The 21,488-nt window shown below is 43.8% G+C and overlaps 1 protein-coding gene across 1 annotated transcript in view; it reads right to left on the bottom strand.

Moving 5' to 3' along the window:
* Positions 1–3,458: 3,458 nt before the first annotated feature.
* LOC134352218 (cholinephosphotransferase 1-like) overlaps positions 3,459–21,488 on the bottom strand; it is a 37,194-nt gene continuing 19,164 nt past the window's right edge. Inside the window, exons 3-9 of the mRNA XM_063059512.1 lie at positions 19,297–19,444; positions 17,365–17,506; positions 14,834–14,918; positions 10,182–10,313; positions 9,932–10,090; positions 8,362–8,487; positions 3,459–6,214 (exon numbers count right to left, since the gene is read on the bottom strand). Coding sequence (XP_062915582.1) covers positions 6,086–6,214; positions 8,362–8,487; positions 9,932–10,090; positions 10,182–10,313; positions 14,834–14,918; positions 17,365–17,506; positions 19,297–19,444 — 921 coding nt within the window. The 3' untranslated portion in view covers positions 3,459–6,085. The remainder of the gene's footprint in view (positions 6,215–8,361; positions 8,488–9,931; positions 10,091–10,181; positions 10,314–14,833; positions 14,919–17,364; positions 17,507–19,296; positions 19,445–21,488) is intronic.

The following is a 21,488-nucleotide window of genomic DNA, read 5'->3' as shown; positions in this document are numbered from 1 at the left end:
GGAAGACAAGACTTGTTGCTTTGCGATTGTTTCATTAGGTGGTAAGAGAACAGAGAGAGTTGGAAACAGGGAGAAGCAGAGGTCCTGCTGCAGAAGGGGAGAAGAGGTAAAGATGGTAGGCCAATATGTCCAGCCCTCCTTATACCACAGATATAAGACATATCAACTCATCCTGTTAACTGCTATTTTGCCCTATCATCAGCCTCTCCTTGCAAGGAGACTCACTACACATTGCCTCTGTTTGTAAATCAACTATCTCATCTTCAGCACAATCACTCTGGCTCCCATCGCCCTGTTAAATTAGTTTCAACCCACCCGAACAACTCTAGCCTACCTGGCTGCAAGGATATTGGACCCCCTCAGGTTCAGGGAAAACCCGTCCTTTTTTTACGGGTCATACCTTCCTTGGTAGAGACCCCAATGATCCGGAAATAACCCCTGCCCCCTGCACCTCACCACACAGTCACCTGACAAATCATATGTACCTTGGTTGCTCACCCTCTCCCTTGAGAATGGCAATAAGTTCCACCTCATTCTTCTAAACGCCAGCGAGCGGAGGCCCAGGGCCAGCAGCACTCCTCTATTGTTATCTATTTCATTCCTGCAATCATTCTTGTGAACTTTGTCTGGACCATCTCGTCCCCAGTTTGAGCAAGTTAGGGCCTTCCACGTTGGAGTGAGGGAGGATGAGAGATGACTTGATAGAGGTGTATGAGATGATAAGAAACATAGATCAAATGGACAGCCAGAGACTCTTTCCCAGGGGGAAATGGCTAATATGAGGGGACATCACTTTAAAGGTGGGTACCAGAGGTATTTTTTTTACACAGAGATTGGTGGTTCCCAGAAGTGGTGGTAGAGGCAAACACAGTAGGGAAATTTAAGAAGGCACACAGATGACGGACAAAATTGAGGGCTGTCCACAAGGGAAGGACTAGATTGGTCCTAGGGTAGGTCAAAAGGGGTATATTTCATCCTTTCTTAGATATCATGCCCGAAGCTGCACACAATACTCCAGATGCGGTCTGACCAACACCTTATGAAGCCGCAGCGTTACATCCTTGCTTTTATATTCTGGTTCTCTTGAAATGAATTCTAATATTCCCCTACAGGGAACCGAGATCATTTAGGGAAGTGGGCTGAGGATTGGCAAATGGATTTCAATACAGATCGGTGTGAGGGGATGCACTTTGCAAAGTCAAACCAGTACAAGATTTACACTAGAATGTAATGGAATAGGGGAACCTCGGCTACCAGTGCCTAGCTTGTGGAAGTGTTGTCACATTGAGACCGGGTGGTGAAAAAGGTTTTAAGTTGCAGGCCTTCCTCAGTCAGGGCACTGACCAGAGGAGTTGGAAGATTACTTGTGTAAGTTATTGGTGAGGTCACACTGAGAATACTGTTTTCGTCTCTCTTTTATAGGAATACATAGTTAAACTGGAAAGAGTGTAGGAAAGATTGACGAGGATGTTATCAGGCCTGAGTTATAGGGAGAGGTTGACCAGTCTGGGTTTTTATTCCTTGGAACATGGGAGAATAAGGGGTGACCTTTGACCTTATGGAAGTGCACCAGTGATGGTGACTGAGGTGGGCACATTGGCAAAGTCTAAAAACCACCTTGATAAATACGTGGAGAGGAGAGGGGTAGAACAGGAGTTCCCAACCTGAGGTCGACATGGAACCCCTGGTGTAGAGGGTTACGGACCAAATACAGGCAGATGGGACTAGCCCGCTGGATAAACAGTCAGCATGAATGATGGGCCAAAGGGCCTGTTTTCATGTTGTATGACTTACTGATGAATACAAAGTTCTTAACAATTCCTTACAGCCTTCAGACATTAGCGCTGGTTCATTTGGAAGCATTCTCCCATACAATGGCAAGGTATAGATAAGGTGGACTGTAACAGTATTTTCCCCAGGGTAGGGGAGTCCAAAGTGGGGTAGGGGGAAGGTTTAAGATGAGACTACTACTACTACGACGACATCGACTCAGGACTAGGGGGCCGGCGTCGGGCACGATGACAGACTCTCCACTTCTCCCTCTCCCTCATCAGTGTGTTCAGTTCATCTACATTAGCCGTGCCGCTGTTTGGACTCTGACTTGGTCTTTACAATACATGAATTTTCTTCTTTTTAAACCATTCTGTTGTTGATTTACTCTTGTGTTTTGGATCAGTGGGAGAGCATTTTGAAGACAGTAATCACAATTCTATCTCCTTTACCATAGCATTGGAGAGGGATAAGAACAGACAAATTAGGAAAGCGTTTAATTGGAGTAAGGGGAAATATGAGGGTATCAAGCAGGAACTTGGAAGTGTAAATTGGGAACAGATGTTCTCAGGAAAATGTACAGCAGAAATGTGGCAAATGTTCAGGGGATATTTGCGTGGAGTTCTGCATAGGTACGTTCCAATGAGACAGGGAAAGGATGGTAGGGTACAGGAATAGTGGTGTACAAAGGCTGTTGTAAATCTAGTCAAGAAGAAAAGGAAAGCTTATGAAAGGTTCAAAAAACTGGGTAATGATGGAGATCTAGAAGATTATAAGGCTAGTAGGAAGGAGCTTAAGAATGAAATTAGGAGAGCCAGAAGGGGCCATGAGAAGGCCTTGGCGCACAGGATTAAGGAAAACCCCAAGGCATTCTACAAGTATGTGAAGAGCAAGAGGATAAGACTTAAGAGAATAGGACCAATCAAGTGTGACAGTGGAAAAGTGTGTATGGAGCCAAAGGAAACAGCAGGGGTACTTAATGAATACTTCAGTATTCGCTATGGAAAAGGATTTTGTCAATTGTAGGGATGACATACAGCAGATTGAAAAGCTTGAGCATACAGATATTAAGAAAGAGGATGAGCAGGATCTTTTGGAAAACATCAAGTTGGATAAGTCACCGGGACCGGATGAGATATACCCCAGGCTACTGTGGGAGGTGAGGGAGCAGATTGCTGAGCCTCTGTTGATGATCTTTGCATCATCATTGGGGACAGGAGAGGTTCCGGAGGATTGGACAGTTGTGGATGTTGTTCCTTTATTCAAGAAAGGGAGTAGAGATAGCCCTGGAAATTATAGACCAGGTAATTTCAAATGGTTCTCGAACAACTTCTTGTATGTGCACTTTGATAATTTGCTGTCATTGGTTGCACATTTTACTGGGTGCAGTCTTTCATTGATTGTGTTGCTTTGTATTTACTGTGAATGCCCATAAGAAAGTGAACTTCAGCATTGCATATGGCGACATCTACATTGATAAGAAATTTACTTTGAACTTTTGCATAGGCTGGTTAGGCTGAAGGTGAGTGAATGGAATTACGAAATGGAAGAAACCTTAAAAGAAAAATATTTTTAACCCCTCTTTCATTTAACTGAAACATCTTTCTATGCTAAATGCCTTGTATAAAACATTGTGCAATATTGTCATTCAGCACTGACCAAAGATAATGAGACAGAAACAATCAGGTTTGAGTTTTAGTTTAATTACAAAGGTACAAAGAACATATAACGATTTAGTGTTGAACTAAATGATGTATTTCCCACCCTGAAGGCACAAAACTGCAGCATAAACACCACGTCCTCACACAAGTCCACAATAAAACATTCAGAGCAGCACTGCATCTAACTTGTGATCCGAACTTCACTACAAAGCCTGCACCAAACAATGAAAAGCAGCAGCACAAACAATATTCTGGTGAGACGGCACCTTGTTCCCAGTTAGTGTATCACTTACTTGATTTAATACAAATCTCTTCCACAATTAACATGTTTTGGTAGCTTAAAGCTATGTTCCCAAGATACGTACATCGTCAGAATTTAATCACTGATCCCCTTTGAGACGGTTTTGGTAGTCTTCAACCAATACAATCCGTGTACTGAAGGTGCTCCCACTGTGCAGTCAGGATTTGTGTTAACACCCAGAAAGGAATGGATAGACTACACGGCTGACCAGCAAATAACATGGAATGACGATTTAAACTTATGATCCTCCAGCTTCAGACTATCGACTTGATCTGAAAACAATTGGCAGATACCCTGCTCTGCAACATGATATTTGATCGATCAGTGATCAGAATAGGTTGTTGGAACTCAAATCATGATTTGCAGGAAAAGGTTTAACGTTGCACAAAGTTTAGAGATGGGGTTTGAATCGCGAGATGTGTTAAGTTTAATGTGCAAGGAACCAATGTTTTCACTGTAGGCACTCTCCCAGCTCAAAGGGTCTGGACCTTTCTTCAGTGAATCGAGGCAAGTTTAATACTCATAACTGACATGAAGTTCCACCACCTAGTGATCATTTCTCTAAAACTGGCTGAAAGTAGAATTCATAAAGGCATTGATGGAATATAAGTGGAGAAGAGTCCACTGTAGTGAGAGTACAAGACCAGAGGATACAGCCTCAGAATAGAGGGACATCCTTTTAGAATGGAGATGAGGAATTTCTCTAGCCAGAGGGTGGTGTATCTGCTGGCAGCCGTGGAGGCCTAGTCTTTATGTATATTTAAGGCAGAGGTTTATGGCTTCTTGTTTAGTCGGGGCATGAAGGGTTATGGGCAGAAAGTAAGACACTGGAGCTGAGAGGGAAAATGCATCAGCAGAGCATTAGGCCAAAATGGCCTAATTCTTCTCCTACATATTATGGTTTTATATGGAATGGTAGGAGAGATGTACGAATGAATTATATTGAATCAAATGAAGAAATTTTACCATTAGGAGATTTATTTTCAAACCAGTTCCAGCCTTGAACCAGATGGGTGTGTAAACAAGCTTCCCTAAAAGAGACCTGCTGACTCTCTGGTATCACCCTCATGCCTTTATCATTCTACAGGAAGGAAGTTAACTAGCTTGTCAACAAGTTAGTGGTGGATAAACGGGCTCCTGTTCAGAGATCAGCCTGGGAATGAATCGGATGTGACTGATTTCCCTGAAAACATGAGACAATCACTGGGCCTCGAGTTTTAGCTCATTGCGGGGTTGGATGGTACAAGCTCAGCCCACCACTCAGTGAGTTCTGCCCTCGCCTCAAACTTGGCATGTTATTTTTGTTCTCTGACCTGCAGAGTTCCTCCAGTATCTTCTGTGTTAGATTAAAATATAGGAGCAGAATTAGGCCATTTGGCCCATTGAGTCTGCTCTGCCATTCCAGTCTGTTTCAGTAAACATGAGACAAGGCCTTCTAACTCAAGTGAAGGAGCAGGACAACAATATTCTCCAATCTTCCCTACACATTCTGAATGTCCTGGTACATGAAAGATACCTCTTGTGCAAGGAAGGAATTACAAGGGTGGGTAAAGAAGGGAACTTGGGAGGAGGAAGCTGTATTTGGACGGAATAAATCAGAAAATATTGAAGCACTGAGCAAGTGGTGCAGCATCTGAGGAAGGGGCAACATTTCCATTTCAAACCTTCCATCAGAAGTATAGGGGCATTGGGAGGGTAGATGATGGTCAGACTTTTCCCCAGGGAGTCTCACATTAGAGAGCATATGATTATGGAGAGAAAAGGAAATTTAAAGGGGTCCTGAGGGGGCAACTTTTCCCAGACCAGGTGGTGGGTATATGGAATGAGGTACCCGAGGAAGTGGTAGAGGCAGGGACAATTACAATGTTTAAAAAGCATTTGGTACGAAACAAAGGGTGTGGTTGGTAGAATCTTGGTTGGCCTGCATGGATTGGGCTCTAATGACAAGGAAACAAATCTTAACTCTATGCAATCTGCTTTCAAAGCTTAAATTTAGAAGTACAGTTGCTAATGGGAGAGCCTCTCTGAGAACCCCAGAGAAGGGCCTTGCATATAAACATGAGTGGTTCTGATGCGATGATTCCTGAGCTGGGTAAACGGTATTTTCCACAGATTCTTGCAGCACTGATGGGTGGGTGGGGAGGTTAAACAGATCTCTCCCATTCATTACCAAAATATTCAATTCATTTAAGTCATAATTACAGAAGGTAGAATTAATACGGAGACGTGGATTTCGTGTGAGATCTGGGTTTGGTGTGAGATCCGGATTTGGAGACGTGGGTTTGGTGTCTGATCCGGGTTTGCTTTCACTCAGTTCTTCCTGCGACTCTCCTTCCTCCAGCTGGGCAAATTGTCACTTGTGGTGTCTCGGCACCTGTTCTGGAGCGTGTGGTGATATGCGGAAGACCTGGATGTGGAGGTGGGAGGCGATTTGTGTGCAGACAGATGTGCAGTACGTCAGCAGGTCACACACAGACAGGATCTGAAAAGCATCAGAACAGGCCTCAGAATTCTTTCATCCCTCGAACAAGCCCCCACCCAATCCCTCCTGATCTTTCCCCATTATCACCTTCACACAGCCTGAGGTGGTCACCATGGTGACACAGGAGCCGTCAATGTTGGAACCTGGAGCAACAAATGGGAATAATGTCCTGATGAAGGGTCTCAGCCTGAAATATCAATTGGCTATTCCTCTCCATAGATGCCACCTGACCTGCTGAGTTCCCCAACATTCTGTGGATTTCCAGCATCTGCAGAATCTCATGTTGACAGGTAAAAGCCTAGAGCAGGCTAAGCTTTTCAAACTAGCACTTGACTTAAGAACTTAGCAACCAGGAGCACGAGTCGACTATTTGGCCTGTCGAGCCTCAATGGTTGATCTGGCCGTGAATTTAGCTCCCCCTACCCCCCTGCTCTCCATAATCCTCAGCTCTCTCTACCCACCTCTCCCCATAATCCTCAGCTCCCCCTACCCGCCTGCTCCCCATAATCCTCAGCTCCCAATTCAGGCCCTCTGTTAGTTGGGGTCGACCACAGATATTGTGTCCTAGCTGTTTATGTAGGCAAACGCAAGCCAGGGCAGTACAGTATGATATGGAGAGCAAGCTGATGCCCGTGCAGCAGGCTCCCCCTCATCCAATGAATCCCAAAGACCAGCAGACACCGATACATTTTGGTACTAGCAGTGTCGCGGGAGTTGCCAGTCAGCGTTGAACTCAATGTGGGACTGTCTTAGGGAGTCCAGCTCTGGATTTTTCCTTGGGGTTTATTTCTGAAACCTTCCTTGCGGGTATAGCCGCAAGGCAACAGAGGTTTGAGATCAGAGTTTTCTTTCTGCTAAATGAGCTGTGGACCCTAATCCGAACCTTAACTCCCAAACATCTATGTCTTAAATATAACGAGGTAGCCTCTGCTGCTTCCCTGAGCAGAACATACCACAGATTCACTACTCTCCGGGAAAAGCAGTTCCTCCTCCTCTGTCCCTGAATCTTGACGTTATGTCCCCTTCTTTTAGTTCCACTTACCAGTGGAAACAACTTTCCTTCCGTTACCCTTTCATAATTTTAGTTGTTTCGATAAGATCCTCTCATGCTTCTGAATTCCAGTGAGTACAGTCACAGGCGACTCAATCTCTCCTCATAGTCTAACCCTCTCACCTCCAGAATCAGCCTGAGAGCAGGTTGTTGTAACCATGCCTAATTAAAAATACACACAAAATGCTGGAGGAACTCAGCAAGTCAGGCAGCATCTATGAAGGGAAGTAAACTGGCCGAGACCCTTCACCAGAGTGGAAAGGAAGGGGGCAGAAGCAAGAACAAAGTGCTGGGAGGAGGGAGAGGAGCACAAACTGACAGGTGATAGGTGAGGAGGTGGGGGAGGGAATGATGGGAGAAGCTGGAGGGGATACGTGAAAGAGGTAAAGGGCAGAAGAAATGAGTTGATAGGTGAGGACAGGTGAGTTCCACCAGCATTTTGTTGTTGAGTTTCAGCAGTTACAGATTGTCGTGTCTATGATCGATGAAAGCTGAGGTACCTGAATTCTGAACGCACGTGACAATAATCCTCATCCTGACCAGAATAGATGGAGATAAGATGACCCACCCACCTTCCCCCTCACCTGTGAGACTGCTCTCTGTCCCCTCCCTCACCACCCTATTCTTGTTTCTCCCCCTTGCTTCCCATTCCAGATGAAGGGTCTTGGCCCAGAACGCTGTTTATTCCTCTCTGTTGATGCTGTCTGACCAGAAGTTCCCCCAGGAATGGTTTTTTAAAAAATTTTCTTAGTGCGGAATAGGCCCTTCTGACCTTTTATCTCCCCACACTACCCCAGCAACCCCCCAAACCCTCGATTTAACCCTAACCTAATCACAGGACAATTTAACCTACTGACCAGTCCATCTTTGAACTGTGGGAGGAAACCGGAATGCCTGGGGAAAACCCACACATTCCACGAGGCGGACATACAAGCTCCGTACAGTTGACGCTGGAATCAACCCCAAACTCAGATGTCCCCAGCTGTAATAACATTGCATTAACTGCTATAGTACCGCGATGTTATTTTGTGTGTGTTGCTCTGGACTTCCAGTATCTGCAGAATCTCATGTTTCCATATGGAGATGAGATACGTACCATTGCTATCCACAGTACAATATATTCATTAATAAAGCTATTGAAGTACTGATTGAAGAACAGCAGGCCAGGCCCTATGAATGCTGTGTCTTGTAGTTTCATCTTGCTTCTTGTCATGTGTGCCACCTGGAGAACCAACAAGAAATGTTGTTACCACAACAAGTGTCATACATTGTTGGAAAATGACCTTGCCCACCACACAGCCGACTGGGAAAATTCCAGTATCTCTGGCTCTTCTCCCAGCCCCTACTCCATTTCATGGTCTTTTCCACTCGGGGACTGGTCCATAAAACATACAAACAAAATTTAGGCCATTCAGCCCATCTTGTCTGTTCCACCATTCGATCATGACGGATTATTTTCCCTCTCAATCCTATTCTCCTGCCTTCTCCCCATAACCTTTGACACCCTTACTATCAACCTGCTGTAAATATACCAATGACTTGGCCTGCACAACCATCTGTGGCAATGAATTCCACAGATTCACCACCCTGTGGCTGAAGAAATTCCTCATCTCTGTTCTAAAGGGACGCCCCTCTATTCAGAAGTTGTGCCCTCTGGGTCCCACTGCACCTAAATACTCTAATACTCTATCCTTGAGACCTGTGCTTTCAGAAACTCGTTTCCTTTCAACCGAATGGTACCTAAACTTCACAACTCCTCCTCCACACATGCTGATCGAGCTGCTTTTCCACAACAATCACTGCCAGACTCTGTCCGAGCAGCCTGTTCCAACAGGTTTAAAAAATTAAGACCATAGATCGTGGCAGATGTCACCTTATTCCGGATGTAGCAGGTGAGAACCAAGGTTAGTCATATGCACAAACAAGCGTCAAAAACAGATCTGTGCACTCCTGACATGATCAATTCCCTGGAAAGCTGTGCCTGTTAAATATGGATTGGAATCAACATAGACAGTACAGCACAGTTCAGGCACCTCAGCCCACAACCTTTTAACCTTCTCCAAGATCAATCTAACCTTTCCCTCCTAAACCTTCCTCTGACATCCTCCCTATACTTTCCTCCAATCATCCTAAAATTATGCCCCCTCATATTAGTCATCTCTGCCCTGGGGTAAAGTCTCTGGCACTTCACTTCATCTATGCCTCTTATCATCTTGTACAACTCTCAAATTGCCTCTCTTCCTCCTTTGCCTCCAAAGAGAAAAGCCCTAACTCACTCAACCCACCCTCATAAGATGTACTCTCTAATCCAGGCAGCATCCTACACAAGTTCAGGTTTAATTGCCATTCAACCATACATAAATACAGCCAAATGAGACAGCATTGCTGGTAAACCAATCTTCCCCCGGGACCAATAAAGTATGACTATGACTAAACCTCCTCTGCTCCCTCCCCAAAGTTTTTACATCCTTCCCATAATAAGGCAACCAGAACTGAGCACAATATTCACAGGGTTTTATAGAGCTATCACATTGTCTTGCAGCTCCGGAACTCAATCCCCTGACTAACGAAGGCCAACACACCATATGTCTTCTCAACAAGTGTTGAAAGGTGAGAGCCCATTTAAAAAGAGGTGATTTACTGCCACACGTTTGATATTAACATACCACTAACTTGTTTGTGACTTTTGAAGTCACACATCCGAATGCTAAAACATAGAGACATGGATGTTCCTCAAACAAATGCGTGGTGGATTTCTTGTAGATCATTGCCGCCAGGATTATTACCAGGCCGATGTGCATGGCTGGTGACAAAACACTGGTGCCCTAGAGAAATGGGGAATATTACAATCAGTATCAGAAGCCACAGCCCGGTAACCGCATGGAAAATGTGCCGTCACTCAGTATATCTGCCTACCGCGATCGTGGAGCCATTTTTTCCTGTCCCACCAGTAAAGATGACCTGAAAGTAATTGGCGCATGAGTAGATTGCTCCCATCATTATCCCAAGCACTGGGATAATTTTCATCCTTATTCCTAATACTGGGATCTTTATGGGAAGAAAGAAGAAAGGCTGTAACAATGCAGACAAGGACACTGAGAAAATCATAAACCATCAACAATAACTGAGGTAGAAACCTGCCCACAATCTCTCATTTGGTTCCAAACCTCATTCACTCAGTATAATTAGAACACAAGTGTAGAAAATGCATTACCTTTCTTTAGCCATCCCGTGTAACATTTTACAGGGGCGGGGGGTGTCCAGTAGCAGCAGAATATAACAAAAAAGACAAGTAAGAAACACAAATTTTTTTTGTCCACACCACTCTGAAGTGCACATGGGAATGGAACACTACACTGTCAATGAAGCACACTGCATCTCATCATGTGCAACCCAGTCCTTGCAAAATGTCACAAACAAACCTCTGGCAAAGCCTGAGCAATGTGAAACACAATAAATCCTCAACTCCAATTTAGGCGTCGTCATGGTGCAGAACTTTCCAAACTAATCTGTAAACACCGGTGGAAAGGAGACAGGAACAAAATTGATTATGATCAGGATCCCAATAACTACCCAGGAAGAAGACACTTCACTGAAATGTCACCAAAGACTCCACGAAATGTCTAGACTGGTTGCATCACCGTCTGGTATGAAGGCTCCGATGCACAGGATCACAAGGAGCTGCACAGGGTTGTAAATTCAGCCAGCACCACCCTGCCTACCATCAAGGACATCTTCAAAACGTGACGCCTCTAGAAGGTGGTATCCATCAAGGATCCTCACCACCCAGGACATGCCCTCTTCTCATTACTACCGTCAGAGAGGAGGTACAGGAGCCTGAAGGCGCACACTCAACATTTTAGGAACAGCTTCTTCCCCGTACCATATTTCTGAACGAACAATGAACACTAATTTATGGCAATGAATAAACAATTGATGTTTCCGGCCGAGAACCTTCACCAGGACTGTTTATTCATTTCCATAGATGCTGCCTGACCTGCTGAGTTCTTCTAGCATTTTGTGTGTGTTCTTCTGGATTTCCAGCATCCGCAGAATCTCTTGTGCCTTCCTCACTAATTTGGTCTACTTTACCTAGTCATAGTTTTACTATTTCTTATTGTAACTTTATGTCTTCCACTTTACTGCTGCTGCAAAAACAAATTTCACAACATACATCAGTGATAATAAACCTGATTCGGTTTCTAGAATGGAGCTACAGTGGAGGGAGATGGAGAGGAGGGGTTCACATTTACTACCAGCACCTAACCTGCAGGAATAGCAATGTTTCAATGTCATAAGTGAACCCCTCTGTTGGCAAGGATCAGTTAAATATAACAATGGCCAACACTGACGGACATGATACCATAGCGATTCACGGGACTCTATTACAGCTCGGAGCATCAGAGTTTGGAGTTCAATTCCTTGTCCTAAGGACTCTCTGTACATCCTCTCTGTGGAATGCATGGGTTTTCTCCAGGTGCTCCGGTTTCCTCCCATGGTCCAAAGACATACTGATTGGTAGGTTGATTGGTAGGTTAATTGTTTATTGTAAATTGCCCCGCGATTAGGCTAGGGTTAAATTGGGAGGTGAATCAGATGAACTGTGGAGCTTACCAACAAATTGGGAGGAGCAGCTTGAAGCATCAGAAAGGCCCATTCCTCGCTCTATTTCTAAATAAACTAACTCCACGATCAGACACACCCACACTTGTTCTCAGTGCTTCTGTTTTATATGCAGTTTGTCTTTTACACATTTGTTGTTTGTCAGTGTTTATGTAGTTTTTCATAAATTTTATTATATTTCTTTATTTTACAATAAGTGCCTGCAAGATGAGGGGGATCTCATTGAAATCTACTGAATATTAAAGGCCCAGATAGAGTGCATGTGGAGAGGATGTCTCCTACAGTGAGTGAGCCTATGATCAGAGGGCTCATCCTCAGAATACAAGGACACACCTTTTAACAGATGAGGAGGAATTTCTTTAGTCAGTGGGTGGTGAATCTGTGGAATTCACTGTGACCTTGGAGGACAGATCATTGGGAATATTTAAAGCAGAGGTTGATAGGATCTTGATTATTAAGGGTGTCAAAGATTACAGGGAGAAGGCAGGAGAATGGGGTTGAGAGGGATAATAAATCAGCCATGGGCTGAATAGCCTAATTCTGCTTGTATGTCCTTCAGTGCATGATGTAAAGGAGAACAAAATGATTGTTGCTCAGAAAAGAAATCTCCGGGTAGAATGTAGTACTTTGAAAATAAGTTTTACTTTGAGCTTTGCACACAGAGCTGGCTGAACTGTTGAATTAGTCAGACACAGCACCTTGGTCCAATAATCTGTAGGCTTCTGAACATTTACGAAACAGACTCAAATGGACAGTTAATAATGTGGAGAGAGGGAATGTATCCTGAATGGCGAGCAGCAGGTCTGGGAAATGTCGATGGGAAGAATGGATAATTATACGATGCACATGGCCAAGCTGGTAAGCTCCACAGTTCATTTGATTCACTGTGCTGGACTCAACAGGGCTGTGTAGAACAAATTGTGTTGCACTTATATTTTTCTTGTAAATACTGCTTATCAAAGGTGAACCTTATTTGTCAGATACATTTTACATTCGTTAGGAATTTACTAAGGTGCGTTGGCTCGACATTGAACAAAATGTGACGGTCTGTGCCCGTGATGCTGCAGCAAGTTTGCTTCTCATCGCACCTCTGCACACATGGGCTTGTGCAGATGACAGTGGTAATCAGTCAGATTCAACAAGCAGCAGTGAATTAAATAATCGCCAAAGCTGCTGGTCATGGGAAGGATGCTTCTAGTCTAGACTTTGGTATTAGTATTACGCTCCACAGTTTTCTAGGCAAATTGTAAAATTCAGTTCCCTGCAAGAAGCCACGTAAACACTGATATTAGCTATAAGCAGAAGTCTGACATCTTGAACAAAGGAGATTCTGCACCTGTTCGAGCACTTGAGCAACACACACAAAATGCTGGAGGAACTCGGCAGGTCAGGCAGCACCTATGAAGGGAATAAAACACTGACATTTCTGGCTGAGACCCTGACGAAGGGTCTGTGTCTCAGAGAAACTTAGCTGGTTTTACTCTGAAGCGTCAGAAGTTATTCCCTTTGGACCAAGAGCATGATGGTTGAGGGGTAATAACCGTTCCTGAAGCTGGTGGTGAGCCCTGAGGCTCTTGTACCTTCTTCCTGATGGGCACAGCATGAAGAGAGCATGGTCTGGCTGGTGGGGGTCCCTGCTTTACCCTTACAGTGCCAGTGATCAACAATCAAGAGTTTAACTCCTGCTGCTATAAGGAGATTGTACTTTCTCCCATGACCATGTGGGCTTTGTCTGGGTGCTTCGGTTTCCTCCAACAGTCCAAAGGTGAACGGGTGAGGGTGAGTGAGTTGAGGGGCATGTTATGTTGACACTTGCAGGCTGCCCTCTACACAATTCTTACTGATTTGATTTGAAGCAAATGTCACATCTGTTTTTTTCAATGTATATAAAGCTAATCTTTGATCTTTAAATAATTAATTGTGTTAAATTATATGCACCATGCTAATTGTATAGGGATGATTAAAGGCTCTTTTTAAAGCAGCCAAATATAAACTTGGTTTTGCAAGAGCTACGACTTCCAGTGAAATCTGGGCACATTAAGCAGGACAGAAAGCTGCATCCATCAGGGACGTGTGCTCTTCTCATTACTACCATCAGGGAAGAGGTATAGGAGCACAAAGACCACACACAATGTCTTAGGGACAGAGTTTTCCACTCTGCCATCACGTTCTGAAGGATCCATAAACCCATGATCACTGTCTTACTATTCTGCAATACTTATTTTTGTAATTTATAGTAATTTTATGTCTTGCAATGTACTGCTGCGACAAAACAAATTTCACAACATTCACCTGTGTGGAACACGCTGCCCAGGGCGGTGGTAGAGGCAGATACATTCATCATCATGTGCCATGTCATATGACGTGGGCAGTCTTGGTTTTCGACCATAATTGTTCTTGGCAAATTTTTCCAGAGAAGTGGTTTACCATTGCTTTCTTCTGGGCAGTGTCTTTACAAGATGAGTGACCCCAGCTGTTATCAATACTCTTCAGAGAGTGTCTGCCTGGTGTCAGTGGTCGCATAACCAGGACTTGTGCCAGCGGACAATCTCTGAAAAGTATTGATAATGGCTGGGGTCACTCATCTTGTAAAGACACAGCCCAGAAGGCAATGGCAAACCACATCTGTTGAAAAAATTGCCAAGAAAAATGATCATGGATTAGACCAAGATCACCCACGTCAATATAAGACGACATATAATGATAATGATGAGGAGGAGGCAAAGGAGCATCTGGCCCATCGAGTTTGCTCTGATTATCTCATTGTCATTGGTTGGAATCTTGCACAAACTGGAAGACACTTGTTCCTACACTGTAGTACCGATAATCCCTCCCAGTGGTTTCTATGAACCAAGACTACAAGTCCCTTTTGTCTCCAGCCTGGTTTCACACTGTACCCGAGTCATGAAATCAGGGTGCCATCATGAATTTATAGAACCACTCACCTCACTGTCCCAAAGTGTGGCTCCTCCAATGGCAGACAAGAAAAAGATGAGCATTATGCAGATTTGAACTTCAGTTACATCAATTCTAATCAAACAGAGAGACCAGTGGTTAATCGAGAACGAACTAGAGTAAACTGCAACATGAGAAATAGATTTCACTCAACTGGATGGTGTAAACCTACAATGAAATACAATTTTTTTGATCTAACAGAGATTATTCACACAGAGAGTGGTGGGAGTATGGAATGAGCTGCCAGACGAGGTGGTAAATGCAGGTTCTTTTTTAACATTTAAGAATAAATTGGACAGATACATGGATGGGAGGTGTATGGAGGGATATGGTCCGTGTGCAGGTCAGTGGGACTAGGCAGAAAATGGTTCGGCACAGCCAAGAAGGGCCAAAAGGCCTGTTTCTGTGCTGTAGTTTCTATGGTTTCTAATTGTGTTCTTTTTTGTTAAAATTGGCTATAATTTGTTTTTCTTGAGAATGCTATTTATCTGATGCCCGATGTTTATGATGCTGCTACAAGTAAGATTTTCACTGCACCTATGCACATAGACTTGAGAAGATGATAATAACCCCATCATAGTGTGGAAAGGTAACAAAGCAGCAGGTAATAACTACAGAACTATGAAAAGTAAGGGGCTTGCAAAACTCAAAGGGTATGTGACCTTTGGAATATTCTTCTTCTCATTTGTTTCCTTAATAGGACAGTAACCAGAGGACTGGATTTAAAAGGAATTAAAGGGGAAATGGGAAAATACAGTGACTCTGAGGTTGGTGAGGGATCTGGAACTCACTGCCTGGAAGGCAGAAATCTTCATGACACTTAAGCAGGAACTGGGTGTACAACAAAATGTATTGTAATGTCAGAGCACAGAAATGAGCCATTTGGCCCATCTAGTCAATGGTGAACGGTTAATCTGCCTGGTCCCATCAACCTGCACCTGTTCCCGAACTTGGTGATGTTGGACCCAAGACTCCTGTGCTTCCTGCCTAGTCCCATTGACAGGCACCTGGACCATAGACCTCCATAACCATCCCATCCATGTACTTATCCAAACTTCTCTTAACTATTGAAATCAAACCCACACCTACCACTTATGCTGACAGCTTAATTCCCACTCTCACCACCCTCAAAGGCTCCTTGACCTACCATGTGGTAACTTGTCAATGGCCTTGCTGAAGTCCATTGCATTAACTTTATTTCTTCCCCTTGCTTTTTACCCCCTTTCCAGTTTTGGTGGGCTGGCCATTCCTGACCATTTGCTTAGGAACAGATTTGGATCTGATGTTCTCCTGCTACATTCCCTTCAAGTCCCCCTAAAATATTTCACCTTTCACCCTTAACCCATAACCTGCAGTTCAAGTCTAACTCAACCTCAGTGAAAAAAAGCCTTCTTGCGGTTACACTATCTAGCATACGATTTCCAGTTTCTGCAGATTTTCTCATTTGTGATTGGATTACTACACTGTGAAATCTCTTCAAGGGATGCCTCTCCTGAAAAGTTTAAATATTCTTTTCGACAGGAGATCAGTGAAACCCTCGCTCACTGCTTCTCCTCGTGACCTCTTAAACCTACACGTCTTTTTTTCCTCCAGTACTGCTGAAGGGTCTCGGCCCGAAACTTCGACTGTACTCTTTTCCACAGATGCTGCCTGGCCTGCTGAGTTCTTCCAGCATTTTGTGTGTGTTGTTTGGAATATTGTGGTCAGTTCCAGTCACCTTATTATAGGACGGATGTAGAAGCTTTAAAGAGGTAGCAAAGGAGATTCACCAGGTGCTGCCTGGATTAGAGAGCATGTCTTATGAGGAAAGGCTGAGCAGGTTGGGGCTTTTCCCTTTGCAGGCATAGCTCAAGCGAATAGCCAGAGCCTTTCCCTAGGACAGAAATGGCTAATATGAGGGGCATGATTTTAAGGTGATTTGAGGAAAGTATAGGGGGAATATTATTATTATTGTTGTATTATTTCTCAGCTCAAGCTGGTAAAGCGTGAGGTACAAGCACAGCCAAGCATACTCATTTCTTAATTGCTGGGAACTTTTGGACTATTCTAGTGTTGCTTAATATTGTGCCTTTCTAGAGATTTACATAAATATTGCTATGTAGGCCAAATTGTTTAATGCTATTGTGTAGTGACTTCGGGATGATAGCAGTTGTAGATATTACTATTGGGACAATGTATATCTGTTCATGTTCCATAGTCTTTCAGTTTCCTCTTTTAATTCAGCGTATTCCTGGTAATTTTCACTTCTTGATTTCTGTACGTTGTGTGTGTTTGGACGGCTATATCAATTAAGTTGTACTTGCTTGTCTTTCCTGTATTATTATATCCAGACAGTTATTATGGATTGTCTTATTATCATTATTCAATAAGATCACAGCTGATCTGGCTGTGGACCTAGTTCTACCCACCTGCCTTTCCCCACAACCCTTCATTCCCTTGCTCTGAAAAATTCTATCTGTCTTTTAAATACATTTAATGGGATAGCATTTAACACTGTAAAGAATGAAATAAGCAAACTCACTTTGCAAATCGCAGTGATCCTGAGACGTAGGTTTGCCAGTGAGCACAGTAGAAAAGAAACAAGCCAATGAAGCAGCAGAAAAACATCAGATCTGAATCTGTTCCCAAACGAACGGCTAGGCAGGTGCCCAAGCCCACCACAACTGGAAAGGAAAAACAAGGGGAAGAAATAAAGCTAATTACAATGGGACTTTAGCAAGGCCTTTGACAAGTTACTGCATGGTTGGTCAAGGAGGTTCAGTCACTTGGCATTCAGGAAGACGTAGTAAACTGGATTAGACACTGGCTTTGCAGGAGATGCCGGAGTGGTCGTAGATGGTTGCCTCATTGACTGGAGGCCTGCGATTAGTAATGTGCCACAGGGATCAGTGCTGGGTCTGTAGCAGTTACTTTAAAACAAAGCAAAACCGTCGAGGGAAGAGGCCAGAGTGATCAACACTGTATGACTTGCTTCCAAATAACAAAGCTCCAAAGTAGAAAAAGGTACTTTTGATCCTTTATTACAAAATCAGCAAAGACAAACGATCTTATAGCAATAAAAACAATAAACTTAATGCTGACTTAATGCTGAAATCAATGTAACTAAGTGTTCTGATTGTTGATATCAGAATTAGTTTTATACACGTAGTTAAGCCGTCTAATAACGTTCCAATTAACGTAACTAGCATTTGAACTAAATTAGTGGTCAACAAAAGAAAAATCATCTTGTGACTTACCCCCTCAATTAGACTAAACTACCAAATGTGAATATGTAACTATACTCATTTGCTTCCACCAACCCTTGTGACTAACTACAACATATAATACAGGCAGAAGATGGATACATGGCTCCAACAGACAGAAAACAGACACAAGGCTCATACAGGGTCCGTTGTTATTTGCTCTCTAAATCAATGATCTGGATGATAATGTGGTTAACTGGATCACCAAATCTGTGCATGACACCAAGATTGGGGGCATAGTGGACAGTGAGGGAGACTATCAAAGCTTCTAGTGGGATCTGGATCAGATGGAAAAATGGGCAGAAATGGCAGTAGATGAAATTTAATGCAGACAAGAGTAAGGCATTACACTCTGGGAGGACAAACCAGGGTAGAATTTGCGTCGTGAGCGGGAGGACACTGAGGAATGCTTTACAACACAGGGATTTGGGAATACATGTCCATAATTCCTTGAAGGTGATGTCAGGTATATGGGTAGAAATCTTTTGGCATATTGGCCTTCATTAATCGAAGTATCAAGTACAGGAGTTGGGATGTTATGTTGAAGCTGTATAAGATGCTGGTGAGGCCTCATATGAAGCTTTGTGTACAGTCCTAGTCATCTACCTATAGGAAAGACGTCAATAAGATTGAAAGAGTATGAAGGAAATTTACAAGGATGTTGCTGGGACTTTAGGACCTGAGTTATAGGGAAAGGCCGAATAGGTAAGACTTTACTCCCTGGACTGTAGGAGAATGAGGGGAGATTTGAAAGAGGTACACAAAATTATGAGGGGTACATATGGGCAAATGCAAACAGGCTTTTTCCACTGAAGTTGGATGAGGTAAGAACAAGAGGACATAGGTTAAGGGTGAAAGGTGAAATGTTTAAGGGAAACATGAGGGGCAACTTCTTCACTGAAGGTGGTGAGAGTGTGGAATGAGCTGCCAGCAGAAGCGATGGATGCAGGTTTGATTGCAACATTAGAGAGATATTTGGATATGTACATGGATGGGAGGGGTATGGAGGCCTATGGTCCAGACTCCGGTCGATGGGACTAGACAGAACAGTTTGGCATAGACTAGATGGGCTGAAAGTATTCTATGACTCTACTCTGCCTTTCAATCTGATCCAATTTGGTGCTTGCTTTGTAACCTTGATCCTAATCTGCATCGCTACTGGTTGTCACTGTGTACTGCATCAGAGAGTGCTCATTCTTTAAAGCACGCACCTGTAGAAAAGGAATCACATCCGTGGTCGAACAGCTCCCCAAGGGGAGAGCTGCTGTTGGTCCTTCTGGCCTGCTTTCCATCAATGGCATCCAAGGACTGGTAGATAAATAATCCCAGACCACACAATACGTACACGTAAGATGGTGCCTGCAAAGGGCGGGGGGGGGGGGTGCGGAGAGAGAGAGAATAACAGGTCACAGACTGAATGGTGAACATTTAATCAGTCAACAGCCATGATCCAAGAACTCTTGAGCAGGACGGAAGCTGGATTGGAGATATCTTCACAGGGAAGCTGTGTGTCTCTGTGTGCCCACTCCAGCCTTTGAGGCACAGAGGTGATGGTGTGTGGCCCAAACTGCAGATTGGAGCAGAGACCCAGACTGACACTTCAGCACTAAAGGCTCATTTATACTTCTGTGTAGCCTACGCCGTAGCAAGCATGCGTAGTTGTGTCTGCGTCACTCTACAATTCACCGCAAAAACGCTAGTTGGCGGAGGGGTTTCTATGCCGCTGTGTTGAGTTTCTTCGTGAGAGACATGGACAAGGAAATGCATTTCAAATATTTTCGGATGTCGGCAGGTAGATTTGACAATTTGGTTCATCGTCTCCAATGGTTTATTTCGGCTCAGTGTACAGACGTGGCAGAGAAAAGCAACCGGAAATGTGTATGAGGAAATGCGATGCTACCAAGCGGACCAATCACAGTTGTTGCGGTCTGCATCGCCGCGACGCACAAGTTACTTTTTTTTGGGGAGGTGCACGTCACCCTACAGCGTAGGGTACGTGTTACCTACAGTGTACATTTGACACAGAAGTATAAATTGGGCTTTAGGGAGAGCTGTCAGAGAGGGGCCTCTGCACAGGATCAGAAAAAGCTGCAGGGATTTGGAAACTCAGTCAGCATCCATGACACCTTCAAAAGGTGATGCTTCAAAAAGGCAGCAATCAGAATTAGAGAATCAGATCTAGTTTAATATCACTGGCATTTGTGTGAAATTTGTTGTTTTGCAATTGTTGTTAGTCCAATACATAATAACAAAATAATAAAACAGATAAACAGAAAACTAAAAAACTTACAATAAGAAAATATTATTAAATTAAATAAGTAATGTAAAAGGAGAGCAAAGAAAATTGGCCATTCAGAAATCTAATGGTAGTTGGGGAAGAAGCTGTTCCTGAATTGCTGAGTGCGTCTTCAGGCTCCTATACCTCCACCTTGATGGTGACAATGAGAAGGGAGCATGTCCTGGGTGATGGAGGTCCTTAATGATGGATGCCACCTTTTTGAGGCATGATCCTTCAAAGATGTCCACGATGCTGGGAAGGTTAGAGCTGATGATGGAGCTGGCCAAGTTTACACCTTGGATCGATGGATTGGAGATATCTTCACAGGGAAGCTGTGCGTCTGTGTGTGCCCACTCCAGCCTTTGAGGCACAGAGGTGATGGCTTCCTTAAGGTGAAATCTTGCCTGAGAAATCTGTTGGAATTTTTTGAGGAAATAGTAGGTCAGAGAGACAAAGAAAAGTCAGTGGATGTTGTTTACTCGGATTTTCAGAAGGCCTTTGACAAGGTGCCGCACACGAGTCTGCTAAACAAGAGCTCATGTTATTATAGGAAAGATACCAGCATTGCAGAAGATCGGCTGACTGGCAGGAGGCAAAGAGTGGGAATAAAGGGAGCACATTCTGGTTGGCTGCCAGAATCCAGTGTTGTTCTGCAGGGTTGGCTGTGGGACTACTTTTCATAATAAGCAGCCAATGACTTTGATGACAGAATTGATGGAAATATGGTCAAGTTTGCAAATGATACATTTATATAGATATGGTGAATAAAGTTGCTTTGATAACACAAACTGGAGAATGTTCAAGGAGCCCGCTACCTATGGCGATCATGTTAACATCGAGGAATACATGGATTCTGTGACCAGCTACATAGAGAAGTGAACTGAGGATATTACCGTCATGAAACACATCTGGGTGAGGGCAAATCAGAAGCAGGGGTCAGTGCCAGGCTGAGGGATCGTGTTGCTGCTTTTAGATCGGGAAATGCAACTTCTCCCAGGGAAGCAAGAATAATGCTTTCCCGTTCCATCAGGAAGGTGAAATGGGAGCATTCTCACAGAATTGACAGTCACTTCTGTGATACCAGACACACGAGGTACATGTGGCAGGGAACTCAGAGGCTTACAG

The sequence above is a fragment of the Mobula hypostoma genome, chromosome 9 (genome assembly GCF_963921235.1).
Source record: "Mobula hypostoma chromosome 9, sMobHyp1.1, whole genome shotgun sequence".
Classification (NCBI taxonomy): domain Eukaryota; kingdom Metazoa; phylum Chordata; class Chondrichthyes; order Myliobatiformes; family Myliobatidae; genus Mobula; species Mobula hypostoma.
This window is presented reverse-complemented; position numbering and strand designations above follow the sequence as displayed.